The 27,615-nt window shown below is 41.5% G+C and overlaps 1 protein-coding gene across 2 annotated transcripts in view; it reads right to left on the bottom strand.

The window, feature by feature from the left end:
- Window positions 1-27,615, bottom strand: part of E2F7 (E2F transcription factor 7) — a 38,767-nt gene that overhangs the window by 10,768 nt on the left and 384 nt on the right. For both annotated transcript variants that reach the window (XM_037010756.2, XM_037010757.2), the window contains exons 2-9: window positions 27,062-27,154; window positions 20,092-20,367; window positions 16,518-16,683; window positions 10,372-10,662; window positions 8,968-9,126; window positions 7,403-7,537; window positions 924-1,109; window positions 367-439 (exon numbers count right to left, since the gene is read on the bottom strand). In XM_037010756.2, the coding sequence (XP_036866651.2) occupies window positions 367-439; window positions 924-1,109; window positions 7,403-7,537; window positions 8,968-9,126; window positions 10,372-10,662; window positions 16,518-16,683; window positions 20,092-20,367; window positions 27,062-27,154 (1,379 nt within the window). The remainder of the gene's footprint in view (window positions 1-366; window positions 440-923; window positions 1,110-7,402; window positions 7,538-8,967; window positions 9,127-10,371; window positions 10,663-16,517; window positions 16,684-20,091; window positions 20,368-27,061; window positions 27,155-27,615) is intronic.

The following is a 27,615-nucleotide window of genomic DNA, read 5'->3' as shown; positions in this document are numbered from 1 at the left end:
GATTGATTATTTCTTTGACATAACCTCTTGTAGAGTAACAAAAGCATGTATAGGTTTTAACAAATTACTAATTAAGTTGCATACACACATTAACAGAATAGGAATACAGCTACATAACAAAAGCAAACCTACAATTACCAGTCATATCCAGTGAAACCAAGAAAGGTTTTCATACTTTTTGTGTCTCTGATGTTACCTCCCTCACAGTGTTGGGCACAAAGGGGAAATTTATACAATTCTTAACAAATGGCTGACTTATAAACAAGTTTGCTGAAGTTTGCCATCGATGGATGGCATTTCAATTTGGTCAAAGTTGACACTAGGAAACAGAAAAGAATATACTCAGAGTTCTTAAAGACCACTTACTGTGAACTGTCTTCTATCTTCTGTCGGTAAACAGCTGCCAGACTTCCAATTTCTAAGGAGTAGCCACCTGATCCTGAAAAGAAAAATGAAGGTCTGCAAATAGAGCCACCAATTATATACAGCAGAGTTAATTATTCACCACTCAGGGATCAGAGTACTACCTCAAATCCATTCTGGTTTTGATTCAAAGCAAGCAATTTTCAGAAGCTAGCTGTTAATGGTGAATTCATGTGTCTTCAATTATTAGCAAGAAAACAAAACAAAGCATTGATTTGTTTTGTAAGCATTGCTTTGTAAGTCTGATGAATTTCTAAGATACGTCACAGACTAACCTTGGCAAACCAATTGATCTTCAAGGCTGACTAGGATCAGTTTCAGGCAGGGGGACATGCCATTCCCCGTGAAGTCTGCAACTCTTTATTTCTAACAACCACTCCACTTCAGGTAAGTGAGAAAACAGGCAGGGCCTCAAGAGCTGTTTTAAAATGCCAGTGCCTGGGTGGGGTGACAATAGCATGGTGACTGACGGGTTCCATGGATTTAGAAAAGGCAGTTACCTTGCTCTTCTCCATATGGGCTGCTGGGTTCTGAGTTCACGTTCCTCGGGATCCTCTCAGAAGCATGAGCTGTGTTAAAGGCACCATGTCGAGCCAGCCTCTGGTTTGCACAGAACTGAATATGGCCATATGTTTCCCTTTGCAATTCTGGTAAGACAGATGCAGTAACATCCACTAGTTCTTCATCTAAATAAATGAGAGAATTGGCAGTATTGTTATATAGCTTTTTAAGACATAGTTTTGAGAGCCTGTAATTGTAATGGAGCTAGTCTATAAATTAAAAACTAACACAATCAAAGGAATTTTATGAGCCTTGTCTCAAACCCCAGTTTTTTTGATGTACTTTTATTTTTTAAGAGTTAGTAGATGAATATAAAGTGAGACTGAATCCAATATTCTAAAATTACCTAAACTGCAACAAAAGTAAAGCAAGATGCTCTTCACCCCAAATTAGAATGGACCTGACATTTCAGATGGTGTCTTTGGGCAGAGACATCAAAGGAAAACCCAGCCCTGCTCAGCCCAACATGCACGTTTAGAGATAATAACCTTAATTGAGATGGGCCTCTATGCCACAGCTCTAGGGCAATAAGTACAAGAATCTTTATTCTCTGTTATGCTTTATTATTTCTTTCTTATGCAGTAGGACGCCTAGTTACTAAGTGACCAAAAGAATAAGGTTAGCAGAAACCTCATGGTCACAATGCTGCAGAACAGTGAGGATAACAGGATGCTAGGTCTTCGAGGCCCATTTTATGCTTCAAGGAGCCTGTGTGAAATCAGGACAGAACTCCCTATATAGAACCAGGCCTATATTTCTATAGAAATAGTCCCTGTTGCTCAGTCATTTCTATTCTGTTCATCTGTGCTGTTTTTTAATTCTAAATTCAAAGCATGCACATTTTAATGATTAGCTAAATAAGCTGAAAGGCCCAGCTAGACTTAATGTTCTAAAACACACAAGAATTGAAAAAGTAAACCACCTTATGTTTTTTTTCTTGTAACAAAAATCCAGTAATGTTCTTTTTAGAAAATCAGAAATTACAGAACCAAAAATATAATGGGTCAAGACAGTAACACGGGTCATATTTACCTTCCTTCTTAAAACAAAATATTGGATAAAATATGTAAAATAATGGCTCTTGAGACATTGGACATCAGGACATGAAGGATAGTGACCCCTTAGAGACAAGAATCAAGTGAGGTGAGCTCTGTGGCAGCCCCAGCTTAGGGCCTGGAGAACATTTCCGTGTCCTGGGAGCAAGGGGCCCAGGCAGAGCCTGGAATCTTCCCAGGCTGAGCATGGGGCTGGGAGTCCAGTAAAGCCCAGGCAGCTAGAGTTTGAAGGGCAAAATACTGGAGAGGAGAGCCACACAGAACGCTGGCGAGCTGCAAAGGGCTCCCTTGTGTACTCAGTGGAGTACTCACACATGTGAGAAACCTACCTGAAGCCAGGATCAAAATGAGTATAAAGAGTCAAGTGTCTGCAGCTCATACAGGGCTGGGAATAGAATAGCATCATGGCCATGACAGCCAAGTGGAAAAATCTTGTAGTTCACGGGTTAATGGTTAGAATGGTTAAAAGGGTGTTTCCTCAGTGGTGGGGACAATGTACTCAGGACTAAAGGCTGGTAGAGTTCTACCTACCAGAGCTTACAAGCAAGACCCAACAAGATCATTGTTTCCAATAATTTCAGCATCTCGTAACAAAGCTGGAGAACGTTTTCAGGAATACAGAAATATTTAGCACCTAATAATAATACATAGTTCTCAGTGTCTGGCATACAACTAAAAATTACCAGGTACACAAAGAAGCAGGGAAATATAATACATAGTAAGGAGGAAAATCAATTCAAATGGGCTTAGAAGTGACACAGATGATACAATTAGTAGACAAGCACATTATTCCATAAATCAAGAAACTACAGGAAAGACTGAGCGTGGTAAGCAGAGACACTGAAAATATAAAGGCACAAATCGAACTCCTAGTGTGAAAAACTATAACTAATCGAACTCCCTAGTGTGAATGGGATTAATGGCAGCTAAGATGTTGCAGAAGAAAACAGTGAACTTGAAGACACAGTAACAGAAACCATCCAGAATGAGAGAGAACAGAGACTGAAAAGAAAACAAAACAGTGAACTGTGGGACATCTTCAAGCAGCCAAATGTAAGTGTAACTGGAATCACTAAAGGACAGGAGAGGACGGGACAGAAAAAAGTATTCAAAGAAATAACGACTGATAGTTTTCACTTGGTGAAAACTTTAAATCCATAGATCCAAGACACTCAACCAACTCAAGTACAAGAAACATGAAAAAAAGTATGCCAAGGCACATGTACTAATCAAATCACTTCAAACTGGTCATAAAGAAAACCTTCAAACCAGAGAAAAAAGACACGCTGCATATGGAAGAACAGCAAATGGTAGATTTCTTGTCAGAACAATGCAAATTAGAAGACAGTGAAGCCACAGTGGATCAAGTGCTGGAAAAAAAACCAAAACAAAAACCTTTAAAAAGAATCCTTTATGCAGAGAAAATATCTTTCAAAAACAAAGGAGAGAGGTAGTCAAAAGACGCAAACTTCAGTCACAAGAGAAGTACCTGGGATGTGAGGTACAGCATGCTGATGTGGCTAATGCCGCCGTGTGGCCTATGGGGAAGTTGAGAGTGAATCCTGAGAGTTCTCATCATAAGGAAATGTTTCTTTTTTTCTCTTTTATTATCTCTCTATGAGAGGAGGGATGCTGACTAAACTTACTGCAGTTATCATTTCACGATGAAAGTCAAACCACTACGCTGTGTACCTTAAACTTACACAGTGATGTATATCAGTATCTCAAACCTGGGGGAAAAAAAGGCAAAATACAGATGTTTTCAGACATAAAACAGCTGGAGGATTCACCGCTAGCAGACCTGCACTACAAGAAATGCTAAAGTTCACCAAGCACAGGAAAATGATGTTAGATGGGAACTTGGACCTACAAAAAGGAACGACAGGCACCAGAAACGGTGACTATCTGGGTAAATATCAATCCTTTGCACTACTAATATCTCCTTAAAAGGCAATCAACTGTTTAAAGCAAAAACAGTAACAGTGCATGGTGGAATTCATAACACAGAGAGCAATAAATGTTTGTTAGCAACAGAATAAAGGCCAGGCAGGAAGAAATGAAAGTGTGCAACTGTAAGGTTTTTATACAAGTAGTATAATAACATTTTGAGGTAGCTTGTGATAAATTATAAGATGCATGCTGTAAACTCCAGAGGAGCCATCAAAATAACACAACACAGAGCTATAGCTAATAAGTCAATAAAGGGAGCATAAAAGCCAAAGTGGGAGCATAAAAAATAGTTAATAAACTCAAAAAGAAGAGAGAAAAAGTAAAAAGAAACTCTGAGCAGATGGGAAAAATGGAAAATAGTGAGATAGACCAAAATTCAAATATGTCAGTAATCACATTAAAGTAAATGGTCTAAACAACCCAATTAAAAAGCAGAAATTGTCAGATTAGACTAAAAAGACTATCCACAGTGGAATACTCCTAAGCAATAAGCAGGAATAAACTATCTACATGATTCATCTCAAAATAATTATGCTGAGTGAAAGAAGCCTGATTTAAAGAGTATGCACACTACAGATGGATCTTGCTGTTTGCGGCAGTTAGTTCCATAAAGTCACTGTGAACACTGAATCAGCAAATAGGAGCCTCTGTCCTAGAGGAAATGAAGTCTAGGCTCCTGCAATCCTACGGGTACAACATTCTGGTCAACTGATGAATAACCCTGTTTCATGTGTGTTTCTGTTTAAGGACACCTTATTTTATACTGTTGATCCACTACTGCTGAATTCATAGCCAAGAGCACCAGAACTGACACCTAAATGAAACTCCTCTAATATATGTACTTTCTCTGTAAGGCATATCCTGCCTTCTTGTACTTAAGGTCCTAGACAGCACTTCAGTGTGACATTTGAGAACCATTTTAAAGAGCAAAATCACCAACCCAAAGCACAAAAATGTGAAAACATGGCATTAAAAAGACCACGAAAAGGACATCTGATTATAGCATGAGATTCAGAAGGAAAGTGTGAGACACAAGAAGGTAGAGTCGCCATGCTCAGCCTCAGCTGGGAACAGGGGTGTTGGCAACTCAGTTTCTGCCACTCTTTCCATGTCTGAATAACTGAGAAAATGCTCAGTATTGATTCTGGTTACAAAAAATTTTAGTGAGTAGATAAATTTGCAAATATGGAATCTGTGAGTAATGAGCAAAGACTGTGTTATTCACATATAAAAAGTTATAGAAAATACAAATGCAGAGAGAAAGCAAGCAGATCGGTGGTTGCTCTGGGGATGGGGGGAAGCGGGTAAGAACTACAAGGGGCCAGGAGGAGACTGGAGAGTGATGGGTCCAGTATCTTGAGGGTGGTGATTTTTCACAGGGGCATACAAAGCAGCACTTGCCAAACTGTAACTATAACCACTTGCCACTTATTGTATGTCATGATACCTCCTCAGTAAGGCTGTTAAAAGGAAGAAAAGGCTGGTGGTGGGAAGACAGAAGGGTGAAGAGACCTTTATAGGGTCTAACAGTGAGGAAATGCTAACCAAGGAGTGAAGACTGGATGAAGGAATCAAAGGTAATGTGACATTCCAGACTTGACGGGCTGATAATGATGGTATGGTCAGTAATGGAATGAAGGAATGCAGAAGAGGTGCAGGTGTCTGAAGGGTAGAGAAGTATATCCGCTCGGAGGTTCCTGACCTGGTTCCAGGCCCTCTTTTCCCTTATCAGATCAGTTTTCCCAGTTGCTGTCCACTGGCTATGGAAATCCATGAATTCCCTGACTTCTCAACACCAGCTCATTTCCCATTATCTTATCTTCGGCAATGATACTATCATCTTTGTGATCCTCTTCTTTTTTAATCTATCTCAAGATCCCTGGTCTCTTATGCCTGCTACATCTAGTATAAATTTCTTGGCTTAACCTTTGAGACCTTCTGAAATGTGGTACCAATTGATTACATTTTCTCATTATTCACTACCCTGTGCTGTCCACCCAAATCAGGGTGGCTGGTCTCGCCAGTACAAACCAGCTTGTTCATAGGTGTCTGTTCCTTCAACTAAAAACTCTCTGTCCCTCTAAAACCTGGGTCCAGCAGAACCGAACCCATGTCTTCTCTGAATGCCTACAGAGCCAGTACTATCATGTGCAGTGCCTAATCGTTGTCTAATTTTCAAGTGTGCTAATTATACACCTTTATAGAAGCTCATTAATTAGCTAACATAAGGCAATGCTCCAGGCTAGCAGTAACCATGGATGAATAAGGACAGAGTCTGGCCTCAAATGTGGAGAACAGAGGTAATGGCACAATGGCACCACCACCAGGGCCAGAGCACAACACCAAGTCGTAACGGTTGGATGAGATGTTCTGCTTTGGGGGGTCAGGGAGCACGTCACAGAGGGGTTGGATGTGAGCCAGATCTTGAAGGCTGAGTAGAATACTTTCATGCTGCAGAGGAGAGGGCTTCCCAGGTGAAAAGTCAAGAAGCCAAAGGCAGAGGAGTGTAAAATGGCAAAGTGACGTACTTCATGTAGGCAGGGACTGTGTCATTCGCACCTTTAATTCTCCCGTGCCATTAATACAGTAACTGCCAACAGCCCACATGCAGTAAATACTGGCTGAGCTGAATTAGTTATACCTGATTTTAAGAGGTTTCATCTAGATCCAGAGTGAACAGTGTGTTACAAGTGAGGTAGAGCGCTGTATCCTCTATAAGCCTGGGTTAAGTGGTAGGGATTTATACCACCAACACCAAAATTGGAAGGGTAATTTAAAAATAGCGTTACCAGGCAGCACAGCCATATGTAAGGCAGCGAGTGCGGCAGGATTCAGTCCCCAATTGCTCAAATATTACTTGTGAAGTAAGAAGAAGATAATATCCTCTTTCACTCGAGCAAAAATTATGACATTCCTAACCTTTTAAATAAATTACAAAAGAGGTGTTCATTACATCAATTCTATATTTAGAAGCCATCTTACCACATATTAGTTTTGTGATAGTAACTGATGTCATTTTTATATTATCTGGAATTTCAGAGAAAAATATTGCTTTATTCTGCTAATGCAGAAGCAACCAGAGTCCGTAAGTGTTTAATCCTTGAGCATAATTTATTCTAAACTTCAGGAATGTTGGAATAAAATATATGCTGAAGAGATGTAATTTAAGAGTCACAGAAACTCCTACAGTATAAGCTCTCAGGATTTCCCTTTCTGCTGTGTGTGTGAGCTGACCGTGCGTGGGCTGATGTTTGTTGCTCCAGGAGTGACGTCACTAAGTCTAATTTTGAATTGAATGTCACGTGGGTTATGGGAAACAAAGATCAATTTCACTGTGTAGTAGATGTATGATTTGGAAAAGGAATCAGAGACTATAAATAAAATCAGTCCCTAGCAAAACCACACAGCCTCACCTGTGGAGCTGAAGTCAACAGGCCCGATCCATTTGAAGGCTGGTTTCCGGCCCCGCTCTTCTGTGACGTGCACCTTCTTTATCAGAGCCAAGCTGGTCAGAACATTGGCTATGTCGTAGAGGCGTCGTACCTTCGCTTGAATATGTAAAGCACAGTTATGGTTACGCTGTCTGTGACACCAGATTTTAGTTTATGTGACAGGTCACTTTTCTCAGCCACCTATATATAAATGCCACGTGGAGAGCACTGGGGTGGGATGAAGATGCCAGCAGCTCTGTCATGAAACCTCCTGGGATTTGTGAATCTGATCTGACTAAAGACACATACTAAAGGAAGGTTAGCATGTCCTTCCATTTCCACAACTTCACCTTCCACAAGAGGCACCTGGTGTGACAGGCAGGCAGCAGGGTGCACTGTGATGGCAGGACCACCCGGGGAGGAAAACAGGCTGTAATCAGAGGCCTTGTAAATGCAATTCTGCTATGTGGCATATCAAAAGCTGGCCCTGAGTTTCTCCCAGCAGGCGGAGGTGGCCGTAGCCCCATCAGGTAGATGGTTCATGAAAATGACAGGGATTCCCCAGAGCCCCTGTGAGGCTGCACTCATGGGCGCGTGAGTGTCCGGGTCTCAAGGTTATGAGGTACAGCTGTGCTAGACAGGCAGCTTCTCAGTGGGCAGGGGTGGGATGGGCACTCCCTGAGTCCTGCATGGCTTAGAAAATGCAGCTACTGGCGGGGAAATGCAGAAGGGGTGGTAAGACAGTCCACCGGCAGGACTACACCCACAAAGTAGTATCTAGTCAAGATACTGATTTACAGGCAGTAAACCCAGCCAGCTTGGGAGCTAAGATCAAGCAAAGGAGCTTTGATTATCGCCCAGAAATGTCAAGCATTCACCCCTGCTACCACTTCCTTCCCAGTCCTCACAGAGCTGGATTTTATCCAGTCATTTGTCCTCCAGGGTGGCTGTATTTCCAGGTGGAAACAGAAAAAGCTGGAGGATGCTGAGCTCACGGCTTCCCAGGGCTCCTGGCAGTGGGAGGCACTGGCTCAGGACTCAGGCTTGGGCTAAAAGGAAGGTGCAGTGGGTATGACCCTCAGAAGCTCTCCTTGTCCAGCAACCACATCCCATCAGCCCCACCTACCCTGACAGAACCATTCGTCTGGTTCTTCCCTGTGGACAACTTTCATCTCCATTTATCAGAGGAGTATGCAAGGAGCGAGGAAAACAGGGAAAGAAAACTCAGACATTCCGTCTTGGACGAAGCTACTAAATAGATACTAAAGAGAAATGCAAAGTATCTTATACCCTCCCTGACCTGCACTTGTGGGATGGCATTCTGTTTCCACCATCCATGCATGCTCAGGGACAGGCATCTGACTGCACTTTACTGGGAATTCCAGTATGTGTCTAACTCACCTCTCAGAGCACCAACAATCATGTGAGTGCAGGAAGGGGCGCACTTCTCAAAAACCAGGATTCTTTTAATCTCAGAGGCAGGAAATATCAACACATGATATGCCACCCTTTTCCATCAGTAAGTGGATTTAGGTAAAGGTGCTTACTTTTAAATTTACTGTGGTCCGGGGTATCTGGGCGTTGTTCTATCAGTATCCTGGCAGCCACATCCAGAGTGACGACCTTGGTTTTGGAGACGAGGAAGAGCATGACAAACTTCTGGCTCATGATTCTCAGAGACTTGTCTTTTCTGCTGTTTGCAGATGCTACAGAGAATGAAACAAAAGCACCAAAACACACAATTTACCACAAGAAAGACATCCTTAGAGTTTGCCAGAACTATTTAACTGCGCGAGCAGACGGAAAGATCACTCTGGTGACAGGCAGAAGCCTACCAGACACACATCACAAGAAGATGGCTTGGAGAGAAATAAAACAGATTTTCTTGTGGGGTATAAAATTTACAGTAGGTAAAACTCTGACATGTGCATTTTAAGCTACTTTTAATGCTTTATATTCATACTTCATAGAACAGAATCCATGAGGAGAGATGGTTTTCATGAAGCAACTTTTAAAGAGATGAATGTAGGATAAATGATAGAGTGGGATCAGAGATTGTTTCCAAAACATCGATTTTTCTCTCAAAGGCAAGGATTCCGTTTTTATTTCTCTGTGCCCACAATATACAGAATATAACCTTAACATAGTGGGCACCCACCTCTTCATCGCTGTTCAGAAATAGGTGGAGAAATAAACTATAAATATATAGGAGACACTGATCAGATGTGCGCCGTCAGATGGCAGGCACATCATCCCTGACAGATGGCTGTCTCCCTTGGATATGAGGATGAGAACTGGCTCACGCGGTGGAGCTAACAGGCACAAGGCAGTGAATCTAATGAAAATCAGGCCCACCTTTCTGTTTCTGTTTTTCATATTTGCAAGTAAAATATGAGTGGTACTTGCACTTAATCATTCAAGCAACAGGAAGTGAGGGGATAATGATGATCCTTGGTTAAAACAGGAAGAGGTTAAATATGAGTAGGGAGGGGAAGAAAACGGAGATTAACTGAAAAAAAAAAACTGCACTAAATGAAAGCAGGGGTTGTCTCTCCATCTTATCAACATTTTCTGCTAACAGGGTTCTTTTCTAAGTAATCTACTCCAAAACATAATTTTAAGGATTTAATCCTTTGAAAAGATAGCTTCTTTCCTTAGAGGCTCACAAATGGAAGCCAGCATGGAGCTGTCAATCTGAAATGGGAGTGCTGTCAGTGATCGTCAGTCCAGACACACCAGACACCAGGTGGACAACCACTAGACCGCCTTTGAGTGAGGCTGAGTGGGAAGCCCAGTTGGGCAGCCATCTGTCTCCCTTCCTTCGGTAGAGAGAGTAAGGGGACGTGTCCCTCCAGGGTTGCCAGTCCGGCACTTGCCATCCCAGCAGTGAACCTCTTCAGGGGAAACCACGGCTCTTTCTGCCTTTGCTCACATGGTCACAACGGACTCACAGGAAGGGCAGTCGGGCTCGGAGAAATCCAGTAACTGTTGATCTTGGGCATCTGGAGAGCCATCTTTTCTCCGTTCCCCAAATTTATACTCCATGACACCCAGCTCTTTCTGTTGGAGGTGAGCCATCTGTTCTCCGTATTTCTGCTCCTCTCCCAGCCTCTGGAGGGCCCTCAGGGTCTTCGGCAGGCTATGCCATCCATGCCAGCCATACTGATTCTTGGCCACCCGGCTGACCAAATGCAGTGACTCCAGCACATTTACGATGTCGTAGATGCGTCTTCTTTCAACACCTGCTCGAAAAGCAGAAGCCAGCCATCATTATTTTTGCATTTATCATATATCCTTCATGATATGTCATAACATATCAAGCATTTCTGAATATAAACCCCTTGAGGGCCTGGACTGTGTCTGTGAACTACTTTGCCTGATGTCCAGTGTAATTAATGCCCAGGAAGCTGGATGCTCAGACCACAAACGAATAAGAACACAAGCAACAGAAATTAATGTGTTTTTTGAAATCCAACCCTCAGCAAGGTCAAGGATAAAACACCCACCTAGAGATGCATGACAGTTCCATCTCTATCACATGAACACTAGTATGTCTTTCCTTTGGACCTGTTAGGTAAACTGCACCAGCATTGCAGCACGTGAAAACAGGCAGGTGGCTGATGTCTAAGAGGCGCCTGATGGACACTGGGTGGTCCACCCTGACTTGTCTTTCTAATTATGCAGACTATAAAATACCCATAATGGATAGCTTGTTTGGACAATACTCTTTTCCTGGAGTTTTAAAAATGACATGAAGGAGTTACCTTGTTAACTCTTAATGACTCAGTAAGGAAAACATAAGTATTTTGTTTCCTATTTTCCACTGGAAACTCACAAGCCAAGAGCTTGGGCATCTCAGGTTCTGAAGGAAGCTACAGCCAGGCATAGAACATCTGAGTCTCCTTTCGCTCGTCACAGCTATTAACCACTCTGTGCTCCCATTTACTGTATTCTGCCAAACAGCCCAATGGTGAAGCATGGAAAGCCTTCATGTGTAACACAGGCTGGCCATGATGTTCATCAGCTCCCCATGCACTTTCCCAACACTCCCCCGATAGCTAGGGTTATGAGCTATCAAATTTACCAAAAATATTTACAGTGGTTAAGTGTGGGGGCTTCGGGTTCAGACTGCTTGGATTTGAATCCCTGTTCTATGTCTTACTACACGAGTGATCCTTGGAAGTTACTTAACATTTCTGTCCTGAGTATTTATCTCCTAAAATGATAAGGATTAAATGTGACCACAAACATAAAAGGTCTCCAGCAGGTGTTAGTTTTGTCTACTGTTTATGTATTATTTTGTAAATATTTTCTGCCCATCACTGGAGAACCTGAAATCTCTATTAGCATGAGAGGTTACAGTAAAAACAGATCTTAAAAATATCTTGTGATTCATCTTGTTGTGTAGGAGGCTTTTGGGAGCGACTGGCCCCCTCTGCTCTCTTCTTTGTATCCATAACAAAAGCCTCCAGGCATCTCCCAGAAAACTGGTCCAGCTACAAACATGCCCTCTTCTGCTCACTTGCCAGAAGCTGTTCCATAAGCAGGGCAGACTCACTGAATGTAGCTTTGGGCACTTCAAAGGCTTAACACAAGAAACAGAGCAAATTACAATGAGAACTTTGGAGCTGAGAGGAACTCCTATCACATGCATGGAAAGATGTTTCACAGTCAATCAGAACATTTCAGCTCACGGCCCTAAAAGGCTCTTCAGCCTCAGAAGCTCAGGATTCACTGCCAGATGCTTGATGGAAGGTGCTGGCAGCGTCCCTTTTCCAGATCCGCCCGCTTCTTTATTCCAGTCTGTTTTCATATATTAATACATTTTTGTTAAGAGTATAATATTCCATAAACCTTCCCATTAGAAATGTCATGTGAACACAACCGAGATACCCCAGGGCCAGCCATATGCCCCACTGTTTTGTTACTTCGTATTAGATACAAGCTGTTAAGCACTATCTAGTGGCTAGACATCCCAGGAAGGGAAAACAAAGGAGATTCTGACCACTTGGAGAATAAGACAGTGCTTAATATGCACAATGGTGGTTAGTAGGCAATGCTGGCAAAAGCCAGGTTGGCAGTTGCTTGCATGGATAATCACGTACCTTTTCAATCTGGACAGAGCTTACCTGTCCACTGGCTGGTGCACTAAAATGTCCCATTTCACATTTCAAGATCTGCAGGTCACTCTGGGATTTACTCTGCCAGGGAAGGTTCTCCCTGGCACTCAGCCTTCTTTTTCTTTTGTATCAAGGCACTCCTATTAATACTGTCATGGTGTTGGTTATGTCCGCAAGGGTGTATTAACTGTTGCCCTGCTTCCCTCAGTTCCTGATGGACTGAAGTGTATCTTAGCCCAGCAAAATAGTTCCTTAGGCTGTGCTGTTTCCCATTTACTAAGGTTACTCCCAGTTCTTTAACCTCTTACCTACAGCATCTATGTTAACTATGCATGGGATCAGAGTCTGAGAAACAATCTGTGATTTGAATGCTCTGCATATTCTTGGTTAAAATATGGCCTTACAGCTCGTGAGCAGGGATGTAGCAGGGAGTTTAGACGCAGCCTCAAAGTATGGTCACCACTGAAATAGCTCCTGGGGAGGACTTCCATTTTTAGACCTCACACGAGGAGAGATGGCAAGTTCATTTTGCTGATCTGAGTGATCATGAGGCATTAGGAAGCTACTGCAAAAAATCTCTGGAGTTCTGCTGCAAGCAGTCATAACATGGGGATCTGCAGAGTGATCTGCAGCTCATGAATAGGAATCCACTTCTCCATTCTCCCTGGATCCTGTAACATAGCCTTGCAATACCTCATCTTTTGTTCTCTGCATTGACACTGGTGCAAGGCCCCTTGATGGAAGCTGTGTATAGAGGAAGCTGGCTTCATGAACTCCAGCTCTATGATCTGCTGTTCTAACCCTCATTCTGTAAGACTAGTTGACAGGACCCTGTGCCTCAAGTTGGTCTACACTGAGTCATGACCCAGCTGGTTCACTTTCCCCTTTTTGTTTCACTGCCACTGATGATGATACTGTGTTTTACTTCTGGGTTCCAAAACGGATCCCCAGTCAAACATTCCACTTCTTCCTCCTAGCTACAGAGGCTCTCAGGACAGCTTGGGGAAGGTGGACAGACATCCAGTAAGAGCTAGGTAGAAACTGTTCCACAAACAGTGAGAATTACCCATGCCAAGCCCTGAGTTAGGCATATTACTGACATTATCCTCAGCTTGGCTAAGTTTCTGCAAGGTAGCTCTATTGTCCCTGTTATAGACAAGAAAATACTAACTTTTTAAAGCTCTCTCTCATAGCCTACAGAATGAAGACCTGGGTTTCAAATCTAGCCCTATTGGACCCAAAACCAGTCCTTGGACTTATCACAGCCCATTGCCTCCTTACTATTTCAGTTCCCAGCAACTAAAATTTTTCTAGCCATCAGTTTGAATAATTCAGACTGACAGTCACTTTACTGGAGCACATTTCTCTGGGCTATGTAAAGAAATAGAACTAATCAATAAAATACCTAGGAATAAACCTAACCAATGAAGTGAAAGACCTATACCTTGAAAACTACAAGACACTTTAATTAAGAGAAATTAAAGAAGACACTAACAAATAGAAACTCACCCCATGCTCTTGGCTAGGAAGAATTAATATCGTCAAAATGCCATCTTGCCCAAAGCAATCTATAGATTCAATGCAATCCCTATCAAATTACCAGCAGCATTCTTCAATGAACTGGAACAAATAGTTCAAAAATTCATATGGAACCACCAAAGACCTTGAATAGCCGAAGCAATCCTGAGAAAAAAGAATAAAGTGGGTGGGATCTCGCTTCCCAACTTCAAGCTCTACTACAAAGACACAGTAATCAAGACAATTTGGTACTGGCACAAGAACAGAGCCACAGACCAGTGGAACAGAAAAGAGACTCCAGACATTATTAACCCAAACATGTATGGTCAATTACTATATGATAAAGGAGCCATGGATATATAATAGGGAAATGACAGCCTCTTCAATAGCTGGTGTTGCAAAACTGGACAGCTACATGTAAGAGAATGAAACTGGATCATTTTCTAACCCCATACACAAAAGTAAATTTGAAATGGATCCAAGACCTGATTAAAAAAACATAGGCAAAAATCTTTTGGATGTAAGCATGAGCAACTTCTTCATGAACATATCTCCCCAGGCAAGGGAAACAAAAGCAAAAATGAACAAGTGGGACTATATCAAGCTGAAAAGCTTCTGTACAGCAAAGGACACTATCAACAGAACAAAAAGGTACCCTACAGTATGGGAGAATATATTCATAAATGACAGATCCGATAAAGGGTTGACATCCAAAATATATAAAGAGCTCACGCACCTAAACAAACAAAAAGCGAATAATCCAATTAAAAAATGGGCAGAGGAGCTGAAAAGACACTTCTCCAAAGAAGAAATTCAGATGGCCAACAGATACATGAAAAGATGCTCCACATCACTAGTCATCAGAGAAATGCAAATTAAAACCACAATGAGATATGATCTCACACCAGTAAGGATCACCACCATCCAAAAGACAAATAACAACAAATGTTGGCGAGGTTGTGGAGAAAGGGGAACCCTCCTACACTGCTGGTGGGAATGTAAATTAGTTCAACCATTTGGAAAGCAGTATGGAGGTTCCTCAAAAAGCTCAAAATAGAAATACCATTTGACCCAAGAATTCCACTTATAGAAATTTACCCTAAGAATGCAGCAGCCCAGTTTGAAAAAGACAGATGCACCCCTATGTTTATCGCTCTATTTACAATAGCCAAGAAATGGAAACAACCTAAGTGTCCATCAGTAGATGAATGGATAAAGAAGATGTGGTACATATATACAATGGGATATTATTCAGCCATAAGAAGAAAACAAATCCTACCATTTGCAACAACATGGATGGAGCTAGAGGGTATTATGCTCAGTGAAATAATCCAGGTGGAGAAAGACAAGTACCAAATGATTTCACTCATCTGTGGAGCATAAGAACAAAGAAAAAAACTGAAGGAACAAAACAGCAGCAGAATCACAGAACCCAAGAATGGACTAACAGTTACCAAAGGGAAAGGGACTGGGGAGGATGGGTGGGAAGGGAGGGATGGGGTGGGGGGAAAGAAAGGGGGCATTACAATTAGCATGTGTAATGTGGAGGGAGGCACGGGGAGGGCTGTGCAACACAGAAAAGACAAGTAGTGATTCTACAGCATTTTACTACGCTGATGGACAGTGACTATAATGGGGCTTGTGGGGGGGGACTTGGTGAAGGGGGCATCTAGTAAACAAAATATTCCTCATGTAAAAGACATAGAACTAATCAACAAAGTAAATATATAATCTATCATAAAGTTTATTCAGTTTTCTTCGGGACTTTTTCCCTTTTTCTTCTGTATGTAAAACCCCATTCTTTAAGAGGACACCTCACACCTGCAAATCACTTCTGCTTATTTAAGATTGTCAACAACATGCTCATCATCAACCCAACTGCAACCCATGCTCCCTAGGGGCCTCTATGCAGTGGCGGCTGTCTACGTATTTAGAGCTATTATATACACTCATGCCGTGCGCATACATGAATTCTTCGTTAGAAGATTTAGCTGTTTTAGTAATGTCCAGATGTGCTTCTAGCTCGGCAGGCCTGCTGTGAATATCATGCTATAGGGCTTCAAACATCATGCTCTTGCTCTCAAATCTTGCCTTATCTCAGAAATAACAGCAGTTCTGAACTCTTAGAAACACTATTAAAAATAAACAGCAGGATATTTCTAGGTATTTTTTGCAACTGTGTGAAATAAGATGAAATTAAAATATGAGATATTAATTTTTAATGTGAGTCCCAAATTTCTGTTTGACCCTCAGGACTAGAAGTTTCCCTGGAATCCTGTGCATAACAATGAGAAACTTGATGACAGAAGGAAGCTCTACTTGCCCCTCTGTCCCTAACTTTTGTGAGGGCCCATTCTCTACTTAATAAAAGAGGCTACCTTATGCCTTCAGTCTGCCCGCAGAAAGTAGTTACCCACTGTGACTGGAGACAGGCCTCTGGCTGATCTGATGATACGTACCAAGACTGACAGCAACTTCATCAAGGGAGATGGTAGTTTTCTCAGTTAACAAGGGATAACTTGGATAGCGAGCTAGAAACTTCTGGCATAGGAGTCCTAAACTTTTCTGTTTTCTGCTCGGCCTTCGCTTTTCAAATTCGTCCACGGCACTATCCCCAACATCAAGCTACAAAGGCAAGACACAAGGGAGGGGGCAGATGACATGGTTAACACCCTAATGAGCAGTGGTGGCAAACTGGGGGACCTGCCAGTTCATACCATCCTAGATTCTGGTTAAAATACATTTCCTAGCTTAATTTTCTTAAAGCTTTACTGATTGCTTTCTCTGAATTTTTTACCCTTTGCAACTTAAGGATGAATCTACTGGTTAAAAACTTAAAAAATGAAAAATGCAGTCATTTATAGGTTGGTACACTCTTGTTCCTAGTGTGCTCATTGGACATGTAGCTCAGCACCACCAGGAGTTGTTAGAGATGTGGACTCTCAAGCCTCATCCCACACTGATGTATCAGAATCCATCTTTTCATAAAATCCTGGGTGATTCCTGGTAACGTGATAGCTTGAGATGCACTGGCCCGTGTTATGTCACCAAACTGCTTAATTTTATACAAGGGTTGATGGCACTGAACAAGGGCAGCCAAATCTTATTCTTCCTTATTCTTTCTAATTATAAGTCCTAAACTAGCATCCTTGTTTCATCAACTCACATTTGAAAAGGATTCAGTTTAAGTCCTGAGAAAGCAAATGTAAAAGTGGACATATTCCAGGTGAAAAGTGATATGATTATCTCCATAGTTTCAGAAAAAGCATTTGATAAATTTAACACCCATTAATAATTTTCAAAAATGCCCTTAGAAAACTGAGAATGGAGAACTTCTTTAATAAAGTGTATCCATAAAAACCCAACAGCAAACCCCTGTCTTAATGGGAAAATCCTGGAAACACTCCCTTAAAAATCAGGAAAATGATAAGTATGTCTATTTTCACTGCTCCTCTTTTATATCCTATTGGAGATACTAGCCAGTGCAGGGGAACAAGAAAAACAAACTGAGGACAGGGACTGGAAAAGAGTACATACAATTTTCTTTCAGCAGAAGACATAATTGTTTGCATTAAAAAATTTTTTAAGAATCTCAAATTACTGAAAGAGAGGATTTAGCAAGGTAGCTAAAAAGACAATATATTAAAAAATCAGCTGCATTTCTATACAATAGTAACAGAAAAGTTATGTGAAAGATCACAATATCAACAGGAATGATTAACTTTTTTTAGGGCAAATCTAGCAAAATGTATCTGTGTAAAATGTTAAAACTTAGAGTGCGTGTACTTTTGCTTTGCTTAATAAACCTTTGCCTCTTAAAACTGCAAAAAAAAAAAAAAAAAAAAAAAAAAATGTTAAAACTTAAGAGAATTACACTAACTTAGAAAAATTATACTATCTTCATGGATAGGAAGACTCACTACCATAAAGAAGTTAATTCTTACATTAATCTACACACAATGCAATTCCAATTAAAATCCAATTTAAAGTGTGTAGGAAGAGAAAAGGGGGAAGATAGCATATACATTCTGAGGGAAAATAAGTTGGGGGTCTTGCTTTAAATGCTATACAACATGCTATTGGTGTAGGGATGGGCAAATTGGCTGATGGAACAGAAAAGAGCCCAGAAACAGATACACACATAAATGGGACTTTGACATAAGACAGAGGAACTCAGGGGAAGAGGAAGGACTATATAAATGGTGCCGGGTCAACTGATTACAAGAAGCAACATAAAAGAAAAAGACAAGCCCCAAATTGAAATGTAACCCATATAACTGATAAAGGATTAGTTTCTAGAATATAAAATAAACTCCTACAAATCAGTATGAAAAAGGAAAACCCAATAAAAATCAGCAAAGAACATGAACGGGCACTTCACAGAAAAGAAAAAAACACGGTGGCCAGTAAACATGTGGAAAGAAGCTTAACCTTATTAGTGACCAAGGAAAAGCAAATGAGGGCTACAGGACCAGACAGCTGTACACTCACCAGACTGGCAGACATTTATGCATTTGGCAATTTCAAGTGTCAGAGAAGATGTGGATGAGTAAGTGTTTATACCTTAAAGGTGGATGAAAAAACTTGGGAAGGCAGTTTGCACTGTCCTGTGAGTACTTGCATATCTGATGACCCAGCAGTTCCACGGCTAGGTTCGCACCCAAGAACAGTAGTTCTCAAACTTGCTCGTCACAGGATCCCTTTGTATTCTTAAAAATTACTGAGGATTATCTTCTTTTTAAAATTAGTTCTTTAGTACCTTTTGATTGAATATTTGATACTATAAAATATACTTTTCATATATGTACTATTAATACTCATGAATCTACCTCTCAACCCAAAACCAGAATATTAATTTACGTCTGCCCCATCCTGCAGAGTAACCTGCCTCCTAACTTTGTGTTTATTATTTCCTTGCCATTTAAAAAATCACTCTGTAATACATGTCACATCTCACATATGTGCATTATAGCTTAGATTTTATTTTTCATTAAGCTTTTGTAAAATTGAAACTATACAGTACTCTTCCGGGACTTGTTTTTTTTTCAATTAACATACATTTTTTAAGGTTCATCCATATACTTGAATGCAGCTGTAGTTCTCTCATTTGTATTGCATATGATACTCCACTGCATGAATACACCATGATTTATTTATACATTTTCCTGTTTATAGCCATTTGGCTGTATCCAGTTTGGGCTAATAGGAACTAGGCTTCCATGATATTCTTTGTTCATGTCTCTTGGTGTAAGTACACAGGAGTTTCTCTAAGGCAGTGGCTTTCCAGGTATTGCCTGCTTTGTATTTGGTTACATGAAAGAATGTTAGTTTTATCACTGCAATGAAGTATATAGCAGATTTAATTCATTTTGTTCTGCTAATTTCAAATTGTAGTTTGGGACATCTTTTTTCCTCCCTTCCCAGTTTCTTCATTTTGGGAAAAATCCACTGAAAGGAAAAATGGAAGAGAAATAACACACAAATCTGTACCTTTTCTTAGCAGGTCTGGGAAAAAATTTGAGGAGAGAGTAAAACATATTGACTTACTAAAAAAAGGTATTGATATGCTCATTATTTAATAGCTTTTATTCCCCACATGACAGGTAACTTAAAGATGACTTAACTTTAAAGTGAAAACCAATGAAATTAACATACACAAGAAAATGAAATTTCCCGAGCAAAAAATATTTCGATTAAGATTACCTAAAATCACAGCAAAATTACCGTTCACAGCAGCATTGAAAAGATCCAAATTCCTTCACTAAATCAAAATTATTGAACAGTCTTGCTTAAAAAATTATCTTAAAATGTGTACTGGTCAAGGGAATATCATATAGAAGAAATGGAAGCATTTGTTATGAACAATGAGATACAGTGAGAATTCCATTTCCGCTATAAGTAACAAGATAATAAGTTTAAGTTTATTACTGCTTTTGGCTGACTAGTCACTGAAAAACTGAGATTTCTGACTTGTTAATAATCAAGCAAAAAATTTAAAATTCTGTAAGACCCCTGGAGGCACAGCCTGCTTACCTGCAGGGAGTCTGTAAAAGCACCATCCTTGTTTTCAATGGGTCTGAAGAGCCCCTTTTTCTTCTCCCGGTCTCTGATGTCCGGGCTGGCGGCACTGATGAGAATCTTCAGGTTAGCTGTGGGCGTCCACGGTTCTGCCTGCTGCCTGTCGACAAGCTTAACCGGAGTAATGGGATTTCGTTCTGGAGTGAAGATTTTTTGCTTTGATAAATCAATTGGTTCACTTTTTATTGGAGTCTTTGGGGCCATCCTTGAGCGATCAACAAATATATTTTCCTATTTTAAAAAAGGAGACCTTTTAGCAGTAATGAGAAAAAGGCAGGTATCAGCTAAGATTACACTTCGTTCCCATTATTCACTAAGACATGAATATACAAAGAGACCACATATTCAGGGCTGGAAAATATCAGGGCAGGATTAATGAAAATAGAAAAATTCATGGACACTGGAGCGGCTCCAATGGGAAACTGATAATAATCTACCATTCTTATTAAACATATTTTCCATGACATCTCTGTGAAAGAGGTCATAAGGATATCTGTTAGTGGTGGATGCTTATAATCGTTGGGGATGATAATAAGGGCAAATGTGGGTTGAGTCCATATTGCTTCTAAGTGTCAGATTAAAAAAAAAACACTATCTTCCAGTTTGAACTAACTAATGAGGTGCAATTATGCTTTTGTAGTTCAATGTTCACCAGTGCTAATACAGCAATTTGCAATTTTCAGGAATGATTAATGTAAAAGCATCTAAGAAAACGCCACATTTCAAACCAACTTCAAGAGCTAATGTTATTCCTCTACAGCAGTGCTTCTCAAACTACCCATGGTGAAGGACTGAGGTTATTTCCAAACTGCACATACCAATGTGATCTTACTTAATAGCACTTACTCCCATCACGCATGACACTCCATTGGCATGTGCCACTCAAACTGACCTACAGGCTGCTCAACAGGATGAGACCACTGATCACGGGCGTAGATGTCACTGGGAATAATATCAAATTGCTAGAGGGGTTCCTAAGGCTTTAACACTCAAGTTCTTAATTTTTTTGCAGCTTAGTAATACTGTGTGGACTAGTACCTGCCCCCATACTTTGGGTAGACTGTTAGATAATTCTAAGAAAATATTAATGATGGGGTCATTGTGTTCATTAGTCCATTATGAAAAAGAACTAAGTATACATATTTGAAACTATCAAGTAATTAAAATAAATTTCTTTCCCCTAATATAACGTTTTGCCATTTGAAAACTGAGATTCTGCTTTCTGTGGCAGAATTCACCTCCAGGCAATAGTACCTCATATAACTGGAAAGTGGATGAGTTAAATGTGTCATTCGCTTTCCTGTACATGTATCACTCTTACAGCTAGTGTGTGCTTGGCCTCTGGCCGATCAATGGCTTAAAAAAAAAATGCTTTCCCATCAGTTAGTAACATGTGAAGAGGGAAAAAAAGATTGGGAGAAACTGGAGTTTGTGTTAGCAGGTCAGCTCTTGTTCATTGGGTCAGAAGAAGCTCCCAGCCCACAGTGATGAGACTGTGGCCTAGGGAAGAGGAAGGAAGGGCATGGGGTGTGGGAGACGGTCTCTGATGTCACAGCCGCGGTTAGCATCCAGCCTGGAGCAACGCGTCTACTCAACCTCTTAACAAGTCCCTACTCGTGTGTGATTCTGTTAAAGCCTCTAACACAGGCAAGCTCCAGGGAAAGTACTGAGCGTTTACTAGGTCCCATGCCCTTCCTTATGTACTTTACCTATGTTAACTCCTGACCCAATCTGGGGAACCAGGTACTATTATTTTTCCCATCTACAGACGAAGAAACAGAGGCACAGAGAGGTTAAATCACTTGCTTGAGGTCACATACAACCTTTACTCAGGACAGAAGTCATTGGTATGCAAGAAATAGCTGACAGTAGAAGGGTCTGAAATTCTGCATCTAGAAATGAGCTTGTTCTGGGTGTACATCAGGAGGAAGTTACCTTTCTCTCAGCTCCATTAAAAGGCATCCCACAGGCCACTGATCTCCACTAGCACCTTCAGAGAGGCGGTACAGGAAGGAGCTCTGCATGCAGGCTCTAGGCTGGCTTACCTTCCTCTGCTATTTATCAGCAAGTTGCTTCTCCTAGCTGTATTTTAATTCTCTCAACTGAAAATGAAGTTCATAAAAACAGCAACCTCAAGAGTTATGAGAATAGTTCCTGGTCTATAGTTGCTGAGTACTCAATAAAACTGAGCTGTTACCTTCGCCCTTCTTTCCCATTCTTTATTACCATTCTTCTGGCACTCAGAGCTAATATAATATAGCACATCATATTGCTGTTTAACTTCCTGGGAATCTATCTTGTCTCATTAATGAGACCATGTACTTCTGGAGATCAGGGAGCAAATTCCACATGTCTTATTTCTCACAGTTTGACACAAGGCCTTGCCCCTTACAGGTGCTCAAAGAACACTGTGCCTTGATTATCTATAGTTATTCCAAAAGGTATCCCCATGGTAACAGGTAGGGAGGGGAGTTAGGTTACCTGGTAGGTTATCGTTTTTCTACACCAAAAGGAAAAAAAACGCTAAGCAAATTGTTTTCTGGGGTCTTGGGCAAAAAAATCAACTACTGCAGTCTACACCCTGCTCCATTCATCTGTGTGTACTGCAGTCCTGACAGCGAATAAGGCAGCAGGAAGGGAATGGCAAAGAGAATGCAGAAAGCTGGGTTTTGTCTCAGCTCTGTTACCTTTTTGATATTGGACAAATTGTTCATCCTGCCTAACCCAAGTTTCCCTACCAATAAAATAGGGGTTCCGACTATAGTATCTATCTGCAAGGCTCCCCAGCTGTGTGGTGGACATTGGGATGCACCCAGATCTCTCTAGGAGTGAAAGACTCATGCCTCCCACTGCTGGAAGTAATGCCAACAGGAAGCCCTTAACTGGACTGCCTTGGTTGAAGAGTACTTGCTGGGATTACGCCTCCCCAGGACGCCTGTACTGTCCTCAATGGCTGGTAGAGGTCATGCTGAGTCAGCACCACCCTGGGGAGTCATTCTAGAACGGCTCTTCACACCCCTCCCCAGCCAGGGTAAACTCTGACTCCGGCTGAGACTGTGGCAGCTCCCCTCTCCCTCCGTCCAGTTCTGCTACCTTCCCGTCCACAGGCACTGAACCCCAGAGCTCTCCCCTGTAAACCACCTGCACACCAAGTCTGTGTCAGATCTGCTTCCAGGAAATCTCAGCCGCAACACCCTGGAAATCTGTTCTCCATTAGAGACAACCAGACAACAGGCTCTCAGCTCTCCTGGGGAAGCGGGGATAAGGTACAGCGTTGCAGAGGATGAGACAGTTAGATAATGGAGGGGAAGGCAGCTGGTCTCTATACAGATGTTCATCGTTATCAATTATACCAGCATTAGCTCTGTGGGTGGGGCTGCCATAGGAGGGATTTGCAGGTAAAAGTTCTTGATGCTAGTCCTGTTTCTGTCTCAGCCATAGCTTTGATCGCTGTATTGTTACCTCGAACTGTGTGTATCCTCATGAGCCTGGTCAAGGCCCTTGGCAATATTTTGCTACCCACTTTCCCACGTCCATCTCATGCATACTCCTGCTTTACTTCAAATCTGTCCGGCACTTTATCACATCTGAGCTGCTGCTCACACCATCACTTTGTCATTGATGCCATCAGCTAAGCTTTGCTTACTGAAACCCGACCCATCCTTATGGCTCATTGCAGGACCTGTCAGGAAGCTCTCCTCTGGCTGACAGACGACTTCCCTTCCCTTCAGGTACACTTTCTAGAACAGATGGGCATTCCTTGAGCATCTCCCAGGGGTTCCTCAAACCACCAGTCTGCTCTGACTCACAGCACTCACTGAGGTCACCTCTCAGTTGCCAAATCAGTGGCAAAATATCTCACTTGCCCCCACTGCCATGGTTAAGGCTCTTGACTATGTTTTTTTTTAATTAAAAAAATTTTTTTTTCTTTTGGTATCATTAATGTACAATTACATGAGGAACATCTTGTTTACTAGACTCCCCCCATCAAGTGCCCCCCACATACCCCATTACAGTCACTGCTCTTGACTGTGTTTTGCTCTATAAAACCCTTGACACTTTCTCCCTTGGTTCTCTTCCTACTTCTTTAACTGTTCCTTCTCAGTCTCCTTCATTGGTTCCCCTTTTTCTACTCTCACAAAGCTCAGCCCTCTTCACCTGCCTATTTGTTTTCTCTGGGATAGTTCACCCACTCTCATGCCCATGGCCTTAAAATCAACCTGTATGTTCAGAATTCCCAAGTTTGTATCTGGCTAGGACCTTTCATTATTCCAATATCAGGCAACCCACTGCCTCCTATATGTGTTTATTTGGCTGTAATTACAGTTACAAATATATATTTCACATTGAACTCACCTTTCTAACCACTACCAAAAGAGATGAATGGTCTTCGAAGAAAACCTATACCCACTGAATCTAGGCATTGTTCCTAAACGCACCATGCTTGCTTCTACTTCTTCCCTGGTTTCCTCCGTCTCCCTGTCTGAGTCTTAGGAGTCATTCTTCAAGCCCTAGATAAAGTGTTGTCTCCTTCACAAAGCCCTTGGAACAGCTCAATCCTTACTGCTCACCTCCTTGTCCCAAATGGTCCATTTTCTACTTCCACCATCCTCAAAACAACTTAGGAGGAGTCCTGCTTAGGAACCCTCAATTGGGCACAGTGAATCTGGGTAATGAAGTTGAAAACTTTCAACTTTTAAAGAAATGTTCTAAAGAAAAGTTCTCCATGAGTAGTAAGATGATGCATACTTTATATAGTACTTCTGGTTCTTGACACATGTGCAGATGGTCAAGAAAGATAAATCCTCTAATGCCAACAGACCACTGAATACTGTATTAGGCATCCCGTAGAGGGTTTCAAGAGGCAACAGCTCCGCCCCACTAGCCTCTGGCCCCTCTGGGTGTCTTGAACGTTTCCTGAATGTCCACACGACATGTTGTTTCTCCTTGCAAGGTCCTTTGGCTCACTTAGCCCAGATGTCACCTCCCCTGTGAAAAGTCCCAACTCTGCCCAGACTCCCCACAAATTTCTTCCTCCCGTATTCTGCTAGATATTTTGCTTTCGCTCCTATTAAGGCACCTGCCAAATTTAGATACAGTTGGTTAGGTTAACAGCTGAGTCCCTGAAAGTCTCTCAGGCAACCAGGGCAGGGCCCGCATCCTATTTGCCTCTGGGCTGTCAGCTCCCAAGTACAGAGAACAGTAATGTGAAGCTGGGTGCTTTGCAAACACCCAAAGGGGGACGTGCTGCTTATTAGCTCCAGTTTGTGAAAGAAAAAAACAGGCTTACAGAGGGTAGAGGACTTATTAAACCATCATACCCCCAGAATCTGGAACACAAACATTTGTCAGGGGTTATGTAACAGGAGTGGCACAGCAGGAAATCAAACCCAGATCTCTTGACTCCAAACCCCATGTCCTCACCAGCCCTAGATGTCCTCTGTCCTTCCCTTCTGTTCCCACAGCCACGTGAGAAAGAGCCGGCAGGGGCTCTGGGTGTCTGGGCAGAGGCGCTCTGTTCTCATTCCTTGCCTTCTCTGTGAGCTGAAAGAGTTCCTGCTCACACATTCTACTTCAAACATCTGAACCACTTTCCCATCTCTTCTGAGTCATTTGAGTTTTTCTCCACACCTGGCACAATGCCAAAGCTCAGCTGGACGGAGCACTTGCTGACACTAACTAGGGCAGAAGTGCCCTGATTGAAGGCATTTGATAAAAAAATCATTGACCCAAAAGGTCAGAAGTGGACACTAACTTAGGCTTTATATAAATGTATGTGCATTCTTTGAAAGCTGTCCTGTCCAAATCATAAAGGAAAACAAGTTTTGCTCTGCAACTCCCAAAGCTAAAACTGAATATACATTTTAAGTCTGGGCATTTCCATTTTCATGTCTTAGGTAATTTTTTAAAAAGTCCTATTTAAAACAATAATGTTTTGGTATACATCTTATCCTTAAAAACAAAAACAAAAAACAACACCAAATGTTAGGGGGAAAAAACCCTACAAGAGAACGTATACCACTGCATACCCATCCCCTATCCAAAATGAATGGTCATCCAGGATTCTCCAAAGGCCCATACAACAGGTGTGTTGCAACCAGTTTCTTTGTCCACACTAAGCCTAAAAATAAGACCAGGAACCAAGAGAAGTTCAGTGCCCACGGAAGCTGCTATGCCCAGATTTATATTCAAAGTTTCTACACCTGTGTTTGTTATATCTATTTGACTCTGCCTAAAAATGCTTAGCGTTCACTACTAATGAGCTATTTATACATTTTCTGTAGGGCCCTGCCAGGTGAGTGCCACTGTGCTGGTGTAGGTGTGGGGATAGTTTAGATACTGCTATGATACCACCATGGTCTTATAAAATTACCTGGAATGCAAAAAAGGAGGGAATGGCTCAGTGTAAAACCAGCAGGAGCCCCTGGACAATACTCAGGTACCTGGGTGGGCTCAGTCACTTACCCCTTCATATGCTCCCATATATCATCTTGGTGAACGCAACACCTCTAGGAGGTGGTTCACTGGTATGAAGAACATTTCACAGCACTTTAATAATCTAGCATTTCCAGCAAAAAGAGTCTAATTTCCTAAGAAATGAGGCTTAACATTCCTGCATAGCATTAGCTAATTCCACTTTGACCACTTTAAGTATTACAAACTTTTGATTGCAGTGTCCAGCTTATCTTTGACTCATAAATTGGTTCCAACATTTCACCTAGCGTGTTTCCACTGCACAATGAGAAACTCAACAGTAATAGTTTGGATACCTCCATTAAAAAAGACAAAGTATATTTCTACAGTGTTCATCAAAATTAATTACTATGTTTCTAAGACAAATACAAGCAGCATATTGGAACACTTAACTGAATTAGACATCACCATTCAAAACATGTTAGAGCTTAAGGCATTTGAGTGTACTTACCTTTTGTGCATTTTCCCCATCTTCAACCGCAAAATCCAGTCTGGGCTGCCTGGGGTTGATCAGGTCTTTTAGAGTTAAACAATTTACCTCCATCTGCAATGAACAATTACATCAGAAAATGATTTTATAATGGGACATTTTCTTCTCCAACAAAAATATCTATTTATTACTTGCTCGTGAACATGAACTTCCCCTCCCTAAAAACTCATCCCGAGAATTTCCAGGACTGTAGCCATCCCCAACTCTAAAACGCGCATGAATGAACACAAACACTTAAAAGTTTAGGTGCTTGGTAATTAATGGAAACCTGGAAGAAAAAAAAATCGACAAAATACTATTATTTTATGGAAAGCGACAAGGCAAAATAAAGTTACCAAGTCCGGAAGGTGGAGGGCAAATCTGTCAGAAAGTACAGGGTCTCCTAGGTCAGTTAATTTTGGCGCAAACAACTGGCAGGAATCCGGGTTTGAGGGTGCGTTGAATCGGGCAGGAAACCTGATCGCTAGAGCAAACCCACTGGGCACCTGAAGCAGCCCCCACCGACAAGCTCTCCA

This window comes from Manis javanica, chromosome 10 (genome assembly GCF_040802235.1).
Source record: "Manis javanica isolate MJ-LG chromosome 10, MJ_LKY, whole genome shotgun sequence".
In the NCBI taxonomy this organism is placed as follows: Eukaryota; Metazoa; Chordata; class Mammalia; order Pholidota; family Manidae; genus Manis; species Manis javanica.
The sequence above is the reverse complement of the archived record's forward strand: the minus strand, read 5'-3'. Positions and strand labels throughout refer to the sequence as shown.